At 44.3% G+C, this 20,492-nt stretch overlaps 3 protein-coding genes and 1 pseudogene across 3 annotated transcripts; 2 read left to right on the top strand and 2 right to left on the bottom strand.

The window, feature by feature from the left end:
* The first annotated feature begins 619 nt into the window (after positions 1–619).
* LOC117838021 (wall-associated receptor kinase 5-like) lies at positions 620–5,763 on the top strand (annotated as a pseudogene).
* Positions 5,764–10,520: 4,757 nt separating this feature from the next.
* Positions 10,521–12,111, top strand: LOC117861182 (protein PIN-LIKES 2). The gene has a single exon (XM_034744700.2). The coding sequence runs from the start codon at positions 10,521–10,523 to the stop codon at positions 11,874–11,876; it is 1,356 nt and encodes a 451-aa protein (XP_034600591.1). The 3' UTR covers positions 11,877–12,111.
* A 658-nt stretch (positions 12,112–12,769) lies between these two features.
* LOC117861139 (uncharacterized) lies at positions 12,770–14,945 on the bottom strand. The gene is made up of 4 exons (XM_072291404.1): positions 14,931–14,945; positions 14,753–14,872; positions 14,544–14,609; positions 12,770–14,467 (listed from the first exon to the last, which is right to left on the bottom strand). Exons 1-4 carry the CDS (start codon positions 14,943–14,945, stop codon positions 13,025–13,027), a joined length of 1,644 nt encoding a protein of 547 aa, XP_072147505.1. The 3' UTR covers positions 12,770–13,024.
* Positions 14,946–16,493: 1,548 nt separating this feature from the next.
* On the bottom strand, positions 16,494–18,985 carry LOC117861192 (uncharacterized). The gene is made up of 7 exons (XM_034744709.2): positions 18,678–18,985; positions 18,475–18,569; positions 18,133–18,253; positions 17,923–18,041; positions 17,642–17,834; positions 17,389–17,535; positions 16,494–16,955 (listed from the first exon to the last, which is right to left on the bottom strand). The coding sequence occupies exons 1-7, from the start codon at positions 18,912–18,914 to the stop codon at positions 16,665–16,667; spliced, it is 1,203 nt and encodes a 400-aa protein (XP_034600600.1). The 5' UTR covers positions 18,915–18,985; the 3' UTR covers positions 16,494–16,664.
* Positions 18,986–20,492: the final 1,507 nt, after the last annotated feature.

The following is a 20,492-nucleotide window of genomic DNA, read 5'->3' as shown; positions in this document are numbered from 1 at the left end:
GAGCGACCATGGGTAACGCAACGAGTCGGTTGCTTTGGCTGGAACTTTTGCGATGGGTTGGGATGCTGCAACGTCACCTTGCCGGAGTACCTCCGAGGTGGAAATCCCTACGTTTCGGATGGCTGCATTTAGAGGTTCGTGACTGTTGGATGACGCTGTAATGTATTCTGCACGTGGTTTGACTGAGCTTTACTCTCCCACACATTTGCTTGATCCCCGCCTCTGCCTCGCTCTTCTGTTCCCTGTCCGACAAAACAAGCAGATCGCATCATCAGCTCTTGCAGATCGCTGGAGTGTTGTCGGTTTGGCTTGCACACGGAACGCAAGTTCATTCACCATCTGTAAGGAATTGGTGCTCGTAGCCTAGTAGGGGGAGGGGGTGAATTAGGCTAACTTAAAATTTTTAGCCTATAGCTTCCACTACTAGCATCAAAATAGAGACTAGATCATTTTTTTAGATTAAGGAACATTGTCCGGCCTCGATCACCCTCAATTGGATGTCTACAGCCAAAAATAGAGACTAGATCATGCAATCAAAATAGAGGGCTATGACTCTGGCAACGACCTGAACATTTGATCTGCTATATGCATCCAGTAGCAGCAACGGTGTACCGTACTAACCATCTTTGAACTCCAGAAACACCAAGAAGAACCACAGCTACGCAGCGACGATGAGCTCTGTCGTCGCAGCAATACTCACCGGCATCAAGCTCCTACTGATGTGCTTGCTGTTGCCGCGAGTCGCCGCCGGAGGGGGGATCTTGTCTGTCCCTTCCAATGCCTCCCTGGCTCACTGCCCCACCAGCTGCGGAAACGTCAGCTTCTCCTACCCGTTCGGGACCGAGCCCGGCTGCTACCGGCAAGGCTTCGAGCTCACCTGCGACGACAGCACTCGACCTCCCAGGCTCTTCTGGCCCAATAGCACCGTTCAGATCCTTGACACGAGGTACATGCCATTCGCCTTTTATGGTTGGATCGGCTTCGGCATCACCATGACACCAGGCGCGAGCACCTACACCAGGACATGGGAGCCGCCTGCCAAGAGCCTCTTGATCGATTCTAGAAACAACTACATCTATGTTGTTGGCTGCAACGTCGAGGTCGTCCTGTTCGATACTGGGACGAACCTGACCATCGGTTCTTGCATAAGCATATGCTTGGGCGACGAGGCGGAAGCTAGGGACGATGGGCACTGCAATGGGTTGGGCTCTGCTGTATCATCTATTATTTGCCGGAATACATGAGAGGCTTCCGATTCACGCTGTCCCGCAGGAACAACATCGTAGCACGATCTGATGAAGAGCCCTCCATCGTCAAGGTTTTCTTAGCACAAGCTTATCAATTTGACACCAGCGACAATTACTCGAGCTGAGCTGGACAAACGGAAGTACTTGGGCACTGATTATTATTGTCGCCACAGACCAGCCAAGTTGTGAAATTGCATCTACAAATAAAGGAACCTACGCATGCAGCAACGGCAGCTCATGCCAGACTGTAGAGCCGGGAGGTTACTACTGCTACTGCAGTCCGGGCGTACGTGGCAGTAATCCCTACATTTTGGATGGCTGCGTCGAAGGTTCGTGACACTGCTTTTCTTAACCTTTTTCTTCTCTTAGTTACAAACTGCTTTGTATTCGTCTCCTTTTAATATATAACCAGGAGGGATAAAAATCCTCCTGTTTCATAAAAAAAAGGTTCGTGACACTGCCACGACCGTCTGTCCTGACACCCTACTTATTAGATTTATATTACAAGGGCTAGAAATTTTAGTGCCCAAACTTACGACGGACTGGAACTTTGAGAGGTATTTATGCCACTGTTCTTCAAATATCGCAACTATTTACTTATGTTATTTTTAATAACGACGTGGATAATTTAGATAAATTTAGAAGTGCATGTTAAGTTAGTTTTTATAATGACATGTATGAGTAATTAGATGAAGCTTTTTAGATTATTTTTATAATAGCATATGTGGATAATTTAGATATAGGTGCAGGGGTTTATTTTAGAATATGTTCATAATGATAGTGGTAGGTAACTTTTAGAAAATAAAAAAATAAATGGTTATGATTATTAGAGTCATAAGATTGATGCTCGTATTTTTCTAATTTACGTGAGAATTTATAGGATTTATCTTTTTTTTCCTAGTGCGTCTCGTGAGAATTAAACAGGGTCCCAAATTAAAAAAGGGCACATAGCTAATAATCAAAACTGTTAAAATATTCAGCCCTAAAAAATTGTTAGATATTCCTACACAATACTTATATAAATATATACTTATTATCTTCATCTGATTGTGATATATTGTTTTGAACGAAGTCAGTAGGGGAAACCCCAACCTATTGTTATAATCTTTATTCCAGATCCATTTAATTTGCTCCCACGGAGAGTTGAACCTAGGCCTACTAGATGCTACTTAGGTGCTCTAACCACTAGGCTAGAGGCCCTTTAATGATTGTGATATACTTAAATTACTAATACTCTATAACATTTTCATCTACATTTATATTCTTTTTTTACTATGCAACATAGTTGAATTTGTTTGATGGACCCTAAGTTTGAGCTATATTTTTAACATGAAAATTAATATTCTCATCACTTCCTCTATATATTTATAAATGGTGACACACATCATGTGTCTATACTTGATTATTATTTTCTATGTGAAGGCTATAAGAATCAAAGGAAATACAGGGTGTAAATGACTTTGGAGTTCAAACCACGATAGTGTAAGAAATAGACAATTTAGAATCATATATTGGTATACCTTGGGTAAATTTTTTAATTAAGGTGATTTTGACTCAAATTTAGGATTACCTCATGTTACTTTTAATAATAGCATATATATGCGGGTCATTTAGATGCAAATTTAAGAGTTACTTTAATTTATTTTTCTTTTTTATAATGTATTTTTGGGCAATTTAGATGCAAATTTAGGAGTTATTTCAAATTATTTTTATAATGGCATAATTAAGGGGTTATATTAGTTTATTTTATATAGTGACAGAGGTGGGTGATTTTTTAGTAAATATAATAGATCCAATACGTACAATGAATTGATTCTTGATGCTACGATGTTTTACTTTTTTGAGTGAATTTCTAGAATTTCTCTATTTTTCTAGTGTGTGCACCTAGGATTTTAGTTGGCTTCATGTGGTGGATTCAAAAAGAGTCTCCAAGCAGTAATAGAATAGTAAGATTATAGCTAATAATTAATCAATATTATAGGTAGGGTTTTGCATCACTCGATTCATATAGTACTCCTAGGCTCTACTTCCTCCGTTTCAAATTGTAGGTGGTTTTGGTTTTTCAACATTTATAGATATTATTATGCATCTGGACATACATTATAAATGCATAGCAAAACCTATATACCTAGAAAAACCAAAACGACCTATAATTTGGAACGGAGGGAGTATCTGATAGCTAATATAACTAGTACTTTCATATTATTCCCTTATATCATCTGGTCCTCATAATTTTCTTGTGTCACACCATTTTCATTCTTGGAGTATGCAGGATTTGGCCCCAATCCTAGAGGAAATTGTACGAGGTCATGTGGAAACATGTCCATCCCTTTCCCTTTTGGGTTGGAAGAAAGTTGTTTTGCACACAAGAAATTCCAGCTTCATTGTGTGTCAGATAAGTTCACTGTTCTTGACCAAGGAGACGGCACAAAATATCAGGTGACCGCATTATCAGTAAATGATGGATACTTGGGTGTAACCAGCATACTGAACGATTCAAGCAGCAGCAACAGCGATCTGCTAATAGTTCAAACCATTAATGGCGACTTTCATATCAGCTCCCGCAAAGATGCCATCACGATAGGTTTTGAGTTCTCTCAAGAATTCAACATTCGGATGAGGTGGGCTGTCACCAATTTAACCTGCGAATCAGCCTCGCAAAGAAGCACAACTTATGCGTGCATAAGTGATCACAGCGAATGTGTTATTGTCACACATGGCACACTATATATTGGGTACTGTTGCAAGTGCTCCAGTGGCTTTGACGGTAATCCATACGTCAAAGGTTTTTACGGTTGTACAGGTCTCTCTCTCTCTCTCTGCCATCGTTTTCAAAATCAATTTAAATTTCAGAAACCGTCACCAACACCTGACTGCCTGCCTTTTGTCGTACAGGTATATTTTCGCCTGATCAAATACCTACCTCCTTAAGCAAATGCTAAAGCAATAATAAAATATATAAAAAAATATCCATGAATAATTTATTACATATACGCATGTACGTATCTCTAACCAACAATTTAAATAGTTACCATTACAGAGATTTTAAAGAACATGATGATGGCTCACTTCATTCAAGTTTATTTGCAGACATTGATGAGTGCTTACTGCCAAATGGTTGCAATGGAGTATGTCACAACACTCTAGGAGGATATTATTGCACACACCATCTTCTTTCAGGTGAGTCATCCACATTTCATTTTTCAAAATGCAGGACGGTCTGGTTGTCGAATTAATGGCATTGGATTCACTATGCAAACTTGTGTCTAGGTATTACAATTGGAATTAGTTGCGGCCTTGGCTCCGTGCTTATTGCACTCTGTGTAATTATACTTGCCAGAAAGTGGAAGCAATGGATACAAAAGAGGATTCGAAGAGCATATTTCGAGAAAAATCAAGGCCTACTGTTGGAGCAGCTCATCTCAGATGATAGCACCACTAACAAAACAAATATATTCTCCTTAGAGGAACTAGAGAAAGCAACCAACAACTTTGATGCAACTCTTGTTCTTGGTCGTGGAGGACATGGCACAGTTTATAAAGGAATTCTATCTGATCAGAATGTGGTAGCAATTAAAAGATCCAAAATTGTAGAACAAAATGAGATAGACCAGTTTATCAATGAGGTGGCTATCTTGTCTCAAATAATTCACCGCAATGTAGTGAAGCTCTTCGGTTGCTGCTTGGAAACTGAGGTACCCTTGCTCGTGTACGAGTTTATATCCAATGGCACACTATATTACCTTCTTCATGCTAGTACTAGTGCTAACTGCTTGCTGTCATGGGATGATCGCATTAGGATAGCAGCAGAAGCAGCTGGAGCACTTGCTTATCTGCATTCAGCTGCCGCTATTCCAATTTTTCATAGAGATGTGAAATCTTCCAACATACTCTTAGATGCCACCGTCACCACAAAGGTTTCCGACTTTGGTGCTTCAAGATCTGTTTCACTTGATGAGACCCACGTCGTGACAATTGTTCAAGGCACATTCGGTTACTTAGATCCAGAATATTACCATACTGGCCAACTCACTGAGAAAAGTGATGTGTACAGTTTTGGAGTGCTACTGGTTGAGCTCATGACAAGAAAGAAGCCAATTTTCATCAATGATTCTGGTATGAAACAAAGCTTGTCTCATTACTTCGTTGAAGGACTTCAAGAAGGAGCTCTTACGGAAATTATAGATTCACAGATTGTGGAAGAGGCAGACCGCGGAGAAATTGATGATATTGCTTCACTAGCACGAGCATGCCTAAAGACAAAAGGAGCAGAGAGACCAACTATGAAAGAAGTTGAGATGAGACTGCAGTTCCTAAGAAGTAAGAGGCTAAGGAAAATACATAATTTACCAGGACATAATGGAGAGATTGAGCATCTGTTGTGCCCACAAGCTAGAAACTCTGACGCACAGCTCGAGCTGAGCTTGTCAATGCTGCCCGTTTGCCTTCTGAAGAGACCTCCCGGGGCTACAGCCTAGAGAAAGAATTTGCATCCTCCATCAGTTTGCCGCGCTAACTATATGAAACATATGGTCAATAACTTACTGTCTAGGGTGAACCTAAGTTGCTGTATATTTTCCACAAAGAAATTTGTAATATTGTTCGGTTTAGACGATAGTATGCTATTTGGTCGCAATACATACATCGGCTCCCTATTTTCTGAGCTTGGAACATGCTACTTTTGCCCAAGTTTGAATTTGTGATCAAGATCCGTTCGATCTTAGCGAGCTTGATCTTGCTCCGATCAATTGCGTTGCTCTCGGCCGTCGTCGTTCCAGAGACATCGCGTGGTCTCCAGCTGCTACCAGCCGTTTCCGCCTTTGCGCTCGTCCTCGCGCCGGTTGCCTCCGCCCGCTAGCCATCTCCGTCACCCCTCACTTCCTCGCTGCTACCGGCCCACCCTCCCCTCCCATACCTTGCATGCGAATGCGACCCTATCTGCTACACCCTTGCTTCTCCTTGCTCCCACAAGGCCGCAGCCATCGCAGCACGTGGGCAAGGAAGAGGAACGGCGCGGCGCGCTGCAGGGTGAGGCGTGCGGCCATGGCTGAGCGCGCGCGGCGCTTCGAAGCTTGGGCGCACGGTGCGCGTCGCCTGCTCGTGGCTAGCGGAACCACGCTGACGGAGCATTCGCTCGCATCGCACGACACCGGCTCGCGGTGTGCTTGCTCGTCCCTGCAGTCCCAGAAGACGGCGCAGCTCCCTAACCTGTTTCTGTATGCTCTGATCCATTCCCCAGCCACTGCCTTCAGTAACTAGACGTAGGTCAGGGTCAGCTATCTTAGATAATCTGACATCATAGAGCACAGTATGCACATCAGGTGTTAGATACTTAGATGCATGTCCTCAGAAAACAATTGGCTCACTGATGTATCATTTCCATGTAGAATTGTAGATTTGGTGATGAGTGTTATTTCGATTAATTAAAGCTCATTTGCACTGCTAGCATTATCCATGTCGTGATATGTGTTTGTGTGTACTAAATCAGTATTCTCCTTTTAATCTACTCATAGCTGTGTATTGTTGCTTCTAATTTCAATGTATCCTCATGCGTACCCTTTGCTTGTTGAAATATAATGCCTTACTGCAGGTTACATTGCATTGTGTCCTTTTTTCGCTTGGGTTGTGCACTGGGCACAATATGGCTGTATAAGTACTTAGCATTTTAAGAATTGGTGCTTGGGGAAAAATTATATAAGCTAGAACACAGGCACTGAAGAGTGAATAAATAGTTATAACAATCACTTTCAATTCTAAATAAAACTCCAAATGGTAGAGCTGAATAATGAAATATAATGCCAGTATGAGGAAGTATATAACTGACTAACTTTAAACGCAACTATGAAACATATTTAGTTCCACCATTGTATTAACATATTTTTAAATCAAATTTCAATCTCAACTTGCATGGATTATAATATTTGAGAAGGCAGATAAACAAAGTTTTATTGTCACAAGCGAAATACTGGAGCCTGTCCTTGCAATCCTAAATAAAGCCAGGCCTCTCACTGTTGCTGCCCATTTACAGTTTTACATCAATCATATGGAACTAGGAGTATGTGTGAAAACCGCTTACATGACTCGATACAAAATGTTATTGTACTATGCATGCTAATTGATTAGCTTGTACCATTAAACCGTCATTAACTGATCAATGATCCAGTTCATGTGTTACTAACAAAACTCTTACCTCCATGTGTTGCGCTCTGCTCTCTGTAGCTAACCAAAGATTATACTTGTAGGATGCGAGCGGGGATGGGTGGGGTGCAGCGCGTGAAGCTCGGGCACCGGGCGGGGTTGCTTGGCTCGGATGACGCGCCAGCAGACGGTGGTTGGCGGCGCAGCGTTGGGCGAACAAACTTGCATATGCATGGTGAGCCTCATGCGATAGCAGCCATAGCCAGCAAAGGAACTCAAGCGAAAGACATTCATGGTCACAGACGGCCACTGGAAGATGACAAATACAAACTGCAAATATAAAACCAAATCAGAGAATAGAATTACAGAAATAGAACAAGAGGGTAGAGATTGAGGGAAGAAGACAATAAAGAGAGGATGAGACAGATCTTGCAGCCAGATCATTAAATTGATGGACCATGTAGCAGGACCAATCGATTCTTGCGAGGTCGCCGTTCAATACTAACAAATAGGCAACGACAGTGAATTCTAGGAGTCGCCTCGCGTGAAAGAGCAAGCTTGGACAGATTTCGACATCCCCTAGCTTAGCTCCTATGCCGTAGATTGCGGGGACGCAGCGGCGGCACCGGCAGATGCGTCCGACAAGCCGGTGGGGGTGCGGCGGCGATTGGACTTGCGGGTCATGGCGGCCTTGGGGAACGGCGGCGTCGGAATACTACTAGAAAACTGAGCACTCATCTCGAAGCTTAGTACCGGTTGCATTTTGATCCGTTCCGGTACATGCTCACATTAGTACCGAGTCTAACGGAAAGTGCCCCAGATGGCCCCATGAGCATCTTTAGTACCGGGTGCCAAGGGTGATCTTTAGTACCGGATGAAGCTCCCACCTGGTACTAAAGCTCTCATCCATGCACACCCCTCCTCCTCTCTCTCTTAGCTGCTTCCACGCACACCTCTCCTCTCTCTCCGCTGCTTCTTATCCTCAGGCTCCCGTCCATCTCCCTCAAGCTCACACTTCCTTTCTCTCTCTCCCGTCTGTCTGCTTCTCTATCTCTCTTGATCTCCTCTCTCTCACCCTCACACTTCATCTCCTCCTCTACCTCCCTCCCCTTCCCTCCCCCCTCCGCTCGCCCCTCACCGGCGGTGAGGAGCAACGGCGGGGCGAGGTGAGGCGGTGACGGCGATGGCGGGCGGAGGGCGGCAGGGCGGGCGGAGAGGCGGAGGCGGGGCAGAGGGTAGCGGGGGGCCGGCGGTCGGGGGGGGGGGGGCTAGGGGAGTGCGGGCGGGGATTTCTCTCTAAAGAACCCCCTTTAGTAACGAACTACCAGTACCGGTTGCAAAACCGGTACTAAAGGGGTTCCCAACCGGTACTAATGGCACATTCCCCAGTAGTGGAAGCTGACGGGGGTGGGCGGGCGCGGGACATGGACGAGCGAACTTAGCGGTAAGTTGGGGAAGAAAAGAAACCCTGGTGGAGCCGAGGCCCACTTACTAGCGGGACCCACATGTCAGCCAGCCCACATTAGCAATCTAGTCCACCTTAGTGTGACAACGTGGCAAAACCACTGTGCAAAACCAGGAGAGGGGGTCAAGTAAATGGTTTTGCAAAGGTAAAAGGGTAAAATACCCAATTTTAAAGGTTGGGGCATCACGTAGTCCAGATGCAATAGGTTTAGGCGTTATGTAGATTTTTATCAATCAATCACGGTCGCTTGAACCACAATGGAGTGAGGCCGCCCAAGGTTTTAGACCAAAAGCGCCTATCGGATGCTTGTGATTGTCTGGTCAAACGTGGAAACTTCGAAATTATCCCTGGCAAAAAAAATATTCAATCCTTTTGGTACATACAAATCGCATGCATGTATCAGTATTACGGCTGGTCCAACTATCATTGAGCGCTTTATTAAAAAAAAACTATCATTGAGCACTGTTTGGTTTGACGCATTGGGCAAGGGAATGGTGAATTGAAACATTGGGTTTGATGAATCGGGCCATGTTTGTTTTGATAGCTTCGGTTTCAAGACTTCAGGGTGGAGAGATCAACAGGAGGTTGTCCGCCATGATGCTGACCAGAACAGTCGAGCTTGGTTGGGGGCAGCCATGGCGGCTGGCAGAGGAAGCAGCCGTGTCAAATTCTCAGTTGACGTGTGCACCCCACCCCAAATTCCATGTTACAGTGTTCCTCTACCAAATGCAAAAACAAAAAAAAAAATGAGATAACAATTCAATTCTCCTTCATTTGGATTGGAGGTCCAACTCAGTCCATCCTCCCCAAATTTATTTTTTTTCCCTACAGCAGAGCCGATCTGATTATTGGCTGAACATCTTGGCTGAGTAACGTGGGAACATGGGATCACCGATCTGGCGATCTGATTCTGATCAGGGCCACATGCTGGGCTGCTGCCCCAATCACAGTCCCCAAATTCACGTGCCTTCTGGAGGAAAAATAAAAAAATCGCGAGATCACATCACGCATCTGCCTGGGCCCCACCGCGCCAAGTTTATCACAAAGTCACGGGGAAAATGCCAAAGCCCCCCCTCAGTTAATCCTTTTCCTTTCACGCCGCAACTCTGCTCTGCTCTCTCTTCCTCCCCTCGCCGTCGTCCTCGCTCCTTCCCCTCGCTCCAGCCTGCCTCGGCGCGTCGCGGAGAGGGAGAGCACAGGGCGTCACCGACACCCCCTCGTTCATTCCCAGATCGAAACTCCATGTAAGTATCGCCGTGAATCTAGCGAAGTTTGGTTCCGTTGCCATTATCTTTTGCCGTTTCCGATTTTCTTGCTGATTGATTGCCTGAATCTTGCCGAGGCCTGAAATTTGAGAGTAGGAAGTTTAGAGCACGAGTTGAGTACCGAGTGTTTTGCAAGATCCGCACCGGTTCCTGGCTGGATTTATTCTCACCTGCTATTAATCCTGTACAGTACCATTTCGTAGTTTTCTCCGTTGCTGAGTCATTTCCATTGATTGGTGTGCAGAAATATCAGACCTTTGCATCTGATTGGGCGTTGTCTCTGCGCGTGAAAGATAATTTGGTTGTACAGACAAAAAGAGGGAGTGTTGTTTTAGAGTTTAAAATAGGGGAATATTTGCTTTGAGAACTGAAGTGGGAGAAAGGCTAGAAGCTTTAGCAGCGGCAATGCTTTGGTCAATGGACCCGCAGGTGGACATCCATGGCGACTGGGTGTCGGCCGTGGCGCCGCAGTTGAAGCTGCTGTGCCTGACGGTCATCGGCCTGCTCCTCGCCAACCCGCGGGTCCAGGTCGTGCCTAGGGCCACCTTCAAGCTCCTGAGCAAGCTCGTCTTTGCCCTCTTCCTCCCCTGCCTGATTTTCGTCCACCTCGGCAAATCGGTCACCTTCGACAACATCCTGCACTGGTGGTTCATCCCTGTCAACGTTCTCGTCAGCACTGTCATCGGGTGCATTCTTGGGTACATAGTGGCCCTGATCTGCCGCCCACCCCCACACTTGTTCCGGTTCACTGTGATCATGACTGGGTTTGGCAACACAGGGAATCTCCCGATTGCGATCATCGGGTCGGTCTGCCATACCAGTGATCACCCGTTTGGTCCTGCATGCGACACCAAGGGCATCGCGTATGTCTCATTTGCGCAGTGGGTTGCGGTTATTCTTGTCTACACTTTGGTCTACCACATGATGGAGCCACCTATGCAGTTCTATGAGATTGTTGGTGAGGGTAATGAGATACAGGAAGAACCTGAGCAGGTCAGCAACTACAGCAGGTCTCTGCTTCATGAGGCGGAATGGCCAGGGATGTTTGATAAAGTAACAGAGCACTCAAAGACACCGTTCATCGCCAGAGTTTTCATGAGCATTTCAGGTTCCTCGCAGAATACATTTCCTGATATTGATTTTACTGAAGAGGGTACTTCTGGTGCTGGACCAAGCAGTCCTAAGTCTATCAGATGTTTGGCAGAGCCAAGAGTGGTCAGAAGGATCAGGGTTGTAGCTGAAAAGACTCCAATTCAGCACGTCCTTCAGCCACCGACAATCGCCTCTTTACTTGCCATTATCATCGGCATGGTTCCTGTCTTGAAAGGTTTTGTGTTTGGGGCTGATGCACCACTCTCGTTCTTCACTGATAGTTTGGATATCCTGGCTGCTGCAGTGGTTCCCTCGGTGATGTTAATTCTAGGGGGCATGCTTGCAGAAGGCCCAAAGGATAATGCCTTGGGTATCAGGACTACCATCGGTATAATTGTGGCAAGGCTTTTGGTGCTCCCATGCATTGGCATTGGTGTTGTGACGCTAGCAGACAAATTGCACCTACTTGTTGAGGAAGACCATATGTACCGCTTTGTGCTTTCGCTTCAGTACTCCACGCCAAGCGCTATCTTGCTTGCAGCAATTGCCAGTCTGAGAGGATATGGTGTTAAGGAAGCATCTGCCCTTCTATTCTGGCAGCATATTTGTGCAGTGTTCTCTCTTTCCCTCTACCTGATTGTATACTTCAAGTTGATGTCTTTCATTTGAAGACAATGGCCATCTATCCTAATATGGCATATATATAGCAACTGTCTTGGGGCAACGATGGCTTGGAAAAGGAGTGCTAGAAGAATGATTTTTTCGGCCTCGTTTCGTATCAGTGATAAGTGTTTATAATTTGGTAGTTATTTATATTTCAGTTACATGTGTTGTTTGAGAACAGGAGATACATTTGTTGTCTGTTCATTTTGGTCAATATATTGCTGTGAGTTTCATGATACTATTGCTAGATACAAACTATTGCCTGGATAATATTAGTTGAACTGTATGGTAGTGAATTACATTGTTGCCTGATGCTTAATAAACGAAGGTGATCTGTGTTCACACTTGTGAAAGACTCAATCATCAGGCGACCTTGCTATTGACAACAATGGTGTGATTGATTATGTGTTGCATTTGACTTTTATCATTGTGCATTCATCCTCCTGGTGCAAAGCAGTCATGTTTTCTGGACAAATACTCTTTTTGTGCTGTCCATTGAGGCAATAAGTTTGAAATATCCATCCAGAATGTCAAGTGTTAAACAGGAATTTCTCGCGAGCCATCGTCCCAACTGTAGATAGATTACCCTTTTTGCCTCTAAGCAAAAATCTCATTGATTGTAGCATGGAAGATTTCTCTATACATTCTTTTGATTAAAGTTGCGATAACACATGCGATAGTTGCATTTGTTTGTTTAATATCGGGGTGGTTATTTGAAGCATGTTACTTACTCTTATATATTTTATTTATTTCTTTGAAAAATTGATTGAAATTCGAAAATTGTACATATGCATACAGGTGCGGCCTTCAAGAGGCTCCAACCTCATTTCTTTGCAGTGGTGCAGGTATTCTGATTTGTGTAATATCACATAACACATGAGTGCTACTGGAGAAACAGGTTTATGCAAATCTGTACATTTTTGTCAGGTACGGTAAAATATTCGTGGAAAATGTACCAGGGATTCTGAAATCTTTACATTAGACACCTCAGCTCACAAGTAAATGTGGTATCTTCTTGTGGAAGGTTTGCTTCAAGTTCAGCAAGCATGGTGCAATCTCTGCAAGAAACTTGTGATATGTGTGCTTGGACCTTCAAAATCACCGTAGGATAGGATGATGCAGGTCAATATTCTAAGACATACTGTAATGGCTTCTTAAGGTATGATACCTCGGAGCATGTTGGAACTTAGATCCAAGTGATCGAGTTGACCAAGGTTTCCCAAGTTGGATGGTATACCACCCTCAAGATTGTTGTGGCTGAGGTTCAGCATCTGGAGCTGTCGAAGATTTCCCAAGTTGCTCGGTATGTGTCCACTTAATGCATTCTTTGATAGAACCAGTGACGACAAGTTAGTAAGATTGCCAATAGAGGATGGAATTGTCCCGACGAAATTATTCTCTTGGAGATATAGATGCACTAGACTCCTCAGCTTCCCAATCCATTCAATTGTACCAGTGAGATCGTTTCCGTCTAGCCCTAGAGCAAATAAGCCACGAAGATTCTGTATGATTGGGGGAACTTTTCCTGATAGGTGGTTTTCTCCTAAATATAGAACTCGAAGGTCTGTAGACTTATTACACGATGAAGAAGTACAGTTTGCCAAGGCATACAAGAATGCCCAGCTTTCTTGGTCGCTCGCTTCAATACTGTTACCCCAAAGGTAAAGATCATACAGGTTTGGTAGCTTACCCAGAGAACTAGGAATTCGGCCAGCAAAATTGTTAGATTCTAAACCTATCAACTCTAGCCTGGAAGCATTGCCCAGGGAAGCTGGGATGTGCCCATGGAACATGTTGTTGTCCAGGTAAAAATAATAGAGATTAGGGATGGCATTGCCAATGTTTGGTGGCAACGCTCCCCCTAACTGGTTGAACGCCGAGCTTAGGTATCCAAGAGAGGACAAATTAAAGAGGGACTGCGGTAAATCGCCCGAAAGTCTATTTCTATCAAGACTCAAGTGAGATAAATTCGATAATTTGCCCAGCTCCTCAGGAATGCTTCCTGTGAGCTGATTAATTGATAGAGAGATTATTTGTAAACGAGTGATGTTACTGATGGTTGGGGGGATGATTCCTGAGATATCATTCTGACGAAGCTTTAAGACCAAGAGATTCGAGAGGAGACTCAGCTGAGGTGGAATTTCACCGAATATAAGATTGAAACGGAGGATTAGTGTCCTCAGGCTGGAACAGTTTGTGAGTGCAACCGGGATCCTATCGTGCAGCGAGTTATTGCCCAGATCAAGGACCTCAAGTTTGTGGAGATGGCCTAGAGGAGGCAAAAGGCCAGAGAATGTGTTTGAGGAGAGGTTGAGTTCCCTGAGCAAGGTCAAGTTGCCGAGGGAGGGGGAAATGGAGCCTGACAAGCCATGGCTGCCGAGGTGTAGCGCTACAACACGCCCCGGGTACTTCCAGGAGCACATGACGCCCTTCCACTGGCAGAAAGGGGTGGTTGTGTTCCACGACCTCAAGACCCCGTTTGGATCGCCGGCGATGGCCTTCTTGAAGTCGAGAAGGGAGAGCATGTCGCTGCTGTTGCCATGGACGGTTGAGCCATGGGTGCCCCCGATTCCTCGGCACAGTAGAAACAGTAGTAGCTGCAAGGTTATAAGCATGGTGAGTTTCCTTCAGAATCTACTTGAGGAACTCAACATGGGCACACCAGCCCGGTACCTGCAACAAGATCCGCTGCCGATCAAAAGCATTTCCACATGTTCCATTTGCCTGGTGATCGAAGTACTATATATGAACATGTCAATGCGAAATTGCAAATAGGAGAAGGGGAAGTGGAAACATATGAGCGTGTTCATGGATTTGCCGGAATCTAAGTTGAACAACCGTTTCCAACTAAATCCCCCACATCTGAGCGGTAGATTGTTTACCTGGTAGGGTGGAATTGATCTCCAGCCGCAAGGGAAGAGGCAAGGAAGGGACGCCGGCTCGGCCGGTCGTTCGTGCTCGGTTTTCGCCAGCCTCGACCGCCGATGGAAGCCGAGCAGCTGCTACTCGGAGGTCAGCTGTTCTGCACTTTAAAGAGGTCTATGTTCGTTGCATCCACACCTCCAATTCATTCATCCGCTGCTAGTCTTAGCGCAGCGCCGCATCTCTTGACGGCTAAAGCAGCGACTATCTTTGACCCATCGAATTTTCTGAGTTGGTAGGGGCGTCACAACTAATACTAGAGACTGGTCCAATTCGAGATATATCTTTTGCGGAAGATGGTGCAATTTAAATGTTAAGTTGACCTGATTCATGATTTTTCTGTGTTTTTCGACGGGAGTGATGGTGATCCCTGCGCTGAAGCGGCAACCTTCTTCGATTTGGGCTATATAAAGGCCCAGCTTCTATAGCCCAAAGGATAGTGCCTTTTTCGATTAGCAACGAATGAGTTCCTTTTGGTGTCATCCGTTAAATGTCATCATCATCAATCAATACTATAAAGAATGAGTTCTTTTGGTGTCATCCGTTAAATGTTACCCGTCATCGATCTCATGCGTGCATATCTTCTTGTGGTATTATGTTTGTCGCGTCAAGTCGACCAGCCATGCATGGTATGTACGATCGCCGGAAGAAATTAATTCTATGCATGTTGGACCTTTAAATCATTCTACAATGATGTAGGTCTACACATTGGACATACAGATACAATAACGACTTCTTAAGATACATATGATACATTGGAGTTTGTCGTCGCTAAGATCCAAGTGGTTGAGTTGACCAAGGTTTCACAAGTTGGATGGTATTGCACCTTTGAGATTGTTGTGGCTGAGGTTCAGCCTCCGGAGGTTTTGAAGGTTTCCCAGGGTGCTCGGTATGTGACCACTAAATGCATTTTCTGCTAGAAACAGCATCTCCAGGTTAGTAAGATTGCCAATCGACGATGGAATTGTCCCCATGAAATTATTCTCTTGGAGATTTCCCAGCTTTCCAACCCATTTTTCAATTGTACCAGCTTTCTAGCCTCCCGTACTACTCGCCCCCGTCTCGCCTACACTCGCAGCCGCGCGCTCGTGCAGTCACCTTCGCTTCCAAACAAGAGTTGCTTGTTGCTTGTGAGTTGTGATTTGTGAATCGTCACCTTCAGTACATGTTGTTTGCAAGGAGCGCGACAACCGGGTCCTCAACCATCAGACTAACTGACTAAGCAAGCTAGTGTCAAGCGTCGTGTCAGGAATCCAAGACGAAGCGCGGTCCTGGATGGCAGCGGGAACCAAGCAGCGAGTGAGCGAGAGCAAGCCATCGATGTGGTCATGGACCGTTGAGCAAACGGTGGTGCAGAGCAGCAAGAGTGAAAGCAATACAGGCATGATCAGCACCGAGTAGGCCATACAGACCCACCCCACACCTACACCCACCAATTTTAATCAATAATTCTGACTCCCAATGTCTTGGAACGAAAATTGAGAGGAATATCATGAGTCGTGACCATAATTTTCACGTTTGGTTTAGATACAGATCACGGTCCAGTCATTGGCAATACATTATAGTACATCAGCACTTCAATGGGGAGAGGCAAACTGCAACTTCGAACGTGCAATCTATCTACTACGATCACACAAACATGAAGTAAAAGAGGCCAACTGGAAAGGGATGAATGGAACACAACCGAGAATTTCGGCAGAATTAATGAACCACCTGATTCATTTCTGTATTTTGCATGTACAGCGATGTCTGACAGATGACAATATATACTCAATTATCGTGTACCGAGCAATATAAAGAAAAATTAATCAGTGAGGTTGCCAGGAAACTTACAAAATCGTTTCCACACGTTTTGGGGGTGGAACCTGTGGTTCATACTTTGCTCTCTAAAAAGTAGGTTGACGAAACAGCCAGACCAGCGGAGTCGTAAGTCCGCACAAGCCGCTGCCTCTTTCCTGGCGATTCCATCCAACAAAACTCCAAGTGGAAAGAATCTAACTGGGCGACGCATTTGCTGATGTCTGATGGATATCCCATGTACATTCCACCAGGTAGCAATGTGATTTCATATCCTCCATCAAACTGAAGCAAATTGTTGTTTGCTGATCCTATCCAGTTCACCGTTGTTGTTGTGCTAGTTCCAGATTTCGTTGATTTAGTATCCTATATGCACAGGAGTAGCAATATATTTAAATTTAGTTGAAAAAAGTAGGAATACTGAAAGTGATCAACTGATCATTAAGGTCCTTTTTTATAGTATAAAAGGTGGCACGCAGCATATATAACTTTGTTAGACGTTTTTCTGTTTTTGTAAATAACAAATTTGGATAAGATAAAAGAAAAAGCATGAGTGTGATTTTTTTTTGAAACAGGGACTCCCGTTTATATTGCATTCATGGAAACAACCAGGTCGGTACAGCACAGTTCAAGGCAGAGAAACAGTAAGAGCACAAGCATTCTGGTGCACACAGTGATACAGGGACGGTTGATTAATTCCATTTTCCCAAATTTTAGTTTGAACTATAAACTAAAACAATGGGAGTATTTCCAAAGTGCAAAGTATATATATTTATCAAATCAAAACTATGAAGCATACCTGAATTAGCTTGCCATTGCCATCCATTTCAAGGACAACAACTGTATCTGCCTCAGCAAGGGTTGCTCCATATACCCCGCTCCTCTTAGTCACAGAATGCCCCTCCCATCTTCCAAGTAGTGCGTTTATCCTATTACTGCTGGCACTCTGGTGACAAAGGAATACAGCATTGGGCTTGATTCAGTATGATCCTGTACCCCTTCATATATAAGATCGTTTTCACAGATTTCAGCAATTGAGTAAAAGAACTTACCTCAGGATCAACTGATGAGTCGAAAAGTGGCTGTGACACTATAGATCCCTGCTTTTCATGGAAAACCAGAAGGGTATCGACCACTCCCTTCGGGTCCATAATGTGGAAAGCCCTCACTCGGCCATTGGCTTCAAGGGAGTAAAGACAATTCTCGCATACAATAGATGGCTTACGAGAAGGTATCTTCAAGTTTCTGGTGAAGATAAAATAGATATGTCACACCTCCTAGAAGAGCATCACAAATTAGTAACCTCCTAAGTTTGTGGCTTAGTATTGTTTACTTGGGGGAGTCTTCACCAGTATCATCTTCTCCAAGCACACCAACCCGAAGTACAGTCTCCAGCATTCCTGCAGTCTGGTACCTCAGTGCGAACGCCTTCTCTTTAGGAAAGAATCCTATCTGTACACTAAGCAATATCACTCATTAACTAAGCACATAGACGTACAGAATTTTTACAAGGAAGATTAGAGGCCTACAAATTTCAGTGCACCTGCTGATACTTGTCCACAGTGAACATGTTTGTCTCTTTGATTTTGTACTCTACCCACTCTGGTTCAGAATCCTCCTCGTCAACAATTGATATCCTAGAGGAAGCTTGCTTAATATACAGCCTGCAATCACACAATTTAAAATACATCATTCAGGGCCTTAGAGCAGAATATAATGGTTGGTCAAAGGACATAGACAAAAAAATAGCACACATAATGAAGATTAAAACATTACTGATTACATATGAATATGTGGAGACTGAATCGGAGTGTGATAACCGAATCAAACACATCTTTTACATGATTGCGTAGTAAATATCACTGAGAATGAGAGGGAGCATTACGATTGCAGGAGGCTGATGAGGTCGTCCTCTCCGTACGTGCTCACGGACAAGCGCGTGCTAATGCCCTGCAGCACCCTCCCATGCGCGTCGAATTGCTAAGCAAAACAAAGTCGCACGCGCAAGCAACATTCAGCGCAATCACGAATCGGGAAACAGGAAGCCAGGCTTGATGGTCAGAGGAGTGACGGGGGAGAGGGGCGTACATAGAAGGATCCGTTCCATCTTCCGACGTTGAGGTCGAAGAACCTGTGAAGGTTGTCGATGCTCATTGCATCGTCGTCGTCCACCTCTGGCGCCCCCGCGACCGCGGCGCGGGCGCGCAGCCGGCCGCCCCGGAACTGGCCGCCGCGGAGCGCTGTGCGGAGGAGGCAGCAGTGGAGGGTTCGAGGCTGAGGGACGGCGGAGGCGACGATGCGGAGGCCTGCGAAGGTTTCCGCCATGGCGAGTGGAGTGGGAAGCGGCAGAGTGCTCTGTTGTTGTGTTCGGTTAACGGGTTAAGCCTTATCGCCCACCCAGGGGTGATGAGGACGAAATAGTTGTGTTTTATTTTATGCTCAGGCGCCAGTTTACCCAGCACACGTATTTCACTTGGTACACCACTTTATTTGGAAAACGTATTTCCTGGGGCCTGATTGAGATTACGTCTTCCCATAAAAGATGTAATTTCAAATTTCGATTATAGGCTATGAATCGAATACTGAATGGATAGATATTGAGCAGCTTGTATATACTTAGTAGACAAGAATAGTTATATGTTGCTTATTTAATCACCCGTATCTAGATCTGTGTCAGCCCCATCGTCATATATATACGTCGTGTGTACAGATGGTCAGATGGGTAGCCCGGCACTAGCTCATCTCTGGTACTATTTGGCTCGGCACTCTTAGGCACTGGACTATCAGACACTATCGTCTAATCGCGCCGTGTCGTGTCGGGATGTTGTGTTGAACTTCCAGCCCAGACATTGCACTATACCATTTTCAAAGTGTCGCGCCAGTTCTAGCACTATGCAACACTTCTTCAACTCAAAACTTCATCAATTTCATCATAAATTTATATAGATATACATCGATTCATCCATTTCATCATAAACTCATATAGAGATAGATTAATTCCATCATAAATTCATCTAGAGATATATACATTCTATCTATCATAACAGAGTAATATACATCTATTTTATAGCACTATAAGTCGGGGTAATTGTACCACATAATGCCTGACCAAGAACTGTTACGTGCCTAGACCAGCACTATGGGCCAGTATGGTCGCCAAAGCACTACCCTACCCTATGTCATATAGTCCCAGGGTCGAACCATGTTAGTGTCGTGCTTTTTAGGGCCATGTTTCAAGCTGCCCGTTGGGTCTAGCTCGTCTGACCATCTATAGTCATGCATCATATATAGCAATCGTAGAAAAAAAACTCGTGTAAATTATAAAATTATAAAAAAATATATCATAGATACAAATTGGTTATAGCGTGAATCAATTATCGGTATTATGAACGACAAAAATACACCAATTTCGTCAATTGAAAAGGCAAAGAACGATTTTCGCCAATTGGAGTAGTGAAAGTTACAATGAAAATCAAAAATGCATTTTTCATGTCAGCCTAAAATTATTCTTTCATAAGAAAAAAAAATCCAAAATTCAACTTTGTATGCAAAGACTTTGTATATTTTACTAAACACTTCACGAATTAGGATTTCTTGCGCCCACCATTTTTCTTTCTTTCAGCTAAGGCAAAGCTTTCTTATGACCGTAAAGGACCTCCAAATTTCAGGACTCTAAATTATACTCAGGATTGTATATTAGCATGGCACCCACACGGGGTTCCAAATCTTGTAATTAGGTTAGGTAATTATGTACTTAGCTATAAAAAAAAGAAAGACCCACTAAAACCAATACAACAAGCAACTTTAGCCGATAGGGTACGTGCATGGTTAGACCTAGACATCTTTACGTGGTTAGACCTAGACATCTTTACGCATTTAGACTCGGTAAGTGTGACAGTCGCG

The sequence above is a fragment of the Setaria viridis genome, chromosome 1 (genome assembly GCF_005286985.2).
Source record: "Setaria viridis chromosome 1, Setaria_viridis_v4.0, whole genome shotgun sequence".
In the NCBI taxonomy this organism is placed as follows: domain Eukaryota; kingdom Viridiplantae; phylum Streptophyta; class Magnoliopsida; order Poales; family Poaceae; genus Setaria; species Setaria viridis.
The sequence above is the reverse complement of the archived record's forward strand: the minus strand, read 5'-3'. Positions and strand labels throughout refer to the sequence as shown.

Coding starts and splice junctions, on each gene's coding strand:
- LOC117861139 (XM_072291404.1), bottom strand. Junction 14,610..14,752: donor GATCAATTCCACCCTACCAG/GTAAACAATCTA, acceptor GTTCATATATAG/TACTTCGATCACCAGGCAAA. Junction 14,468..14,543: donor GGCAGCGGATCTTGTTGCAG/GTACCGGGCTGG, acceptor ATAACCTTGCAG/CTACTACTGTTTCTACTGTG.
- LOC117861192 (XM_034744709.2), bottom strand. CDS start 18,914: ATGGCGGAAACCTTCGCAGGCCTCCGCATCGTCGCCTCCGCCGTCCCT. Junction 18,570..18,677: donor GATGGAACGGATCCTTCTAT/GTACGCCCCTCT, acceptor TGTTTTGCTTAG/CAATTCGACGCGCATGGGAG. Junction 18,254..18,474: donor CTCATCAGCCTCCTGCAATC/GTAATGCTCCCT, acceptor GTGTGATTGCAG/GCTGTATATTAAGCAAGCTT.
- LOC117861182 (XM_034744700.2), top strand. CDS start 10,521: ATGCTTTGGTCAATGGACCCGCAGGTGGACATCCATGGCGACTGGGTG.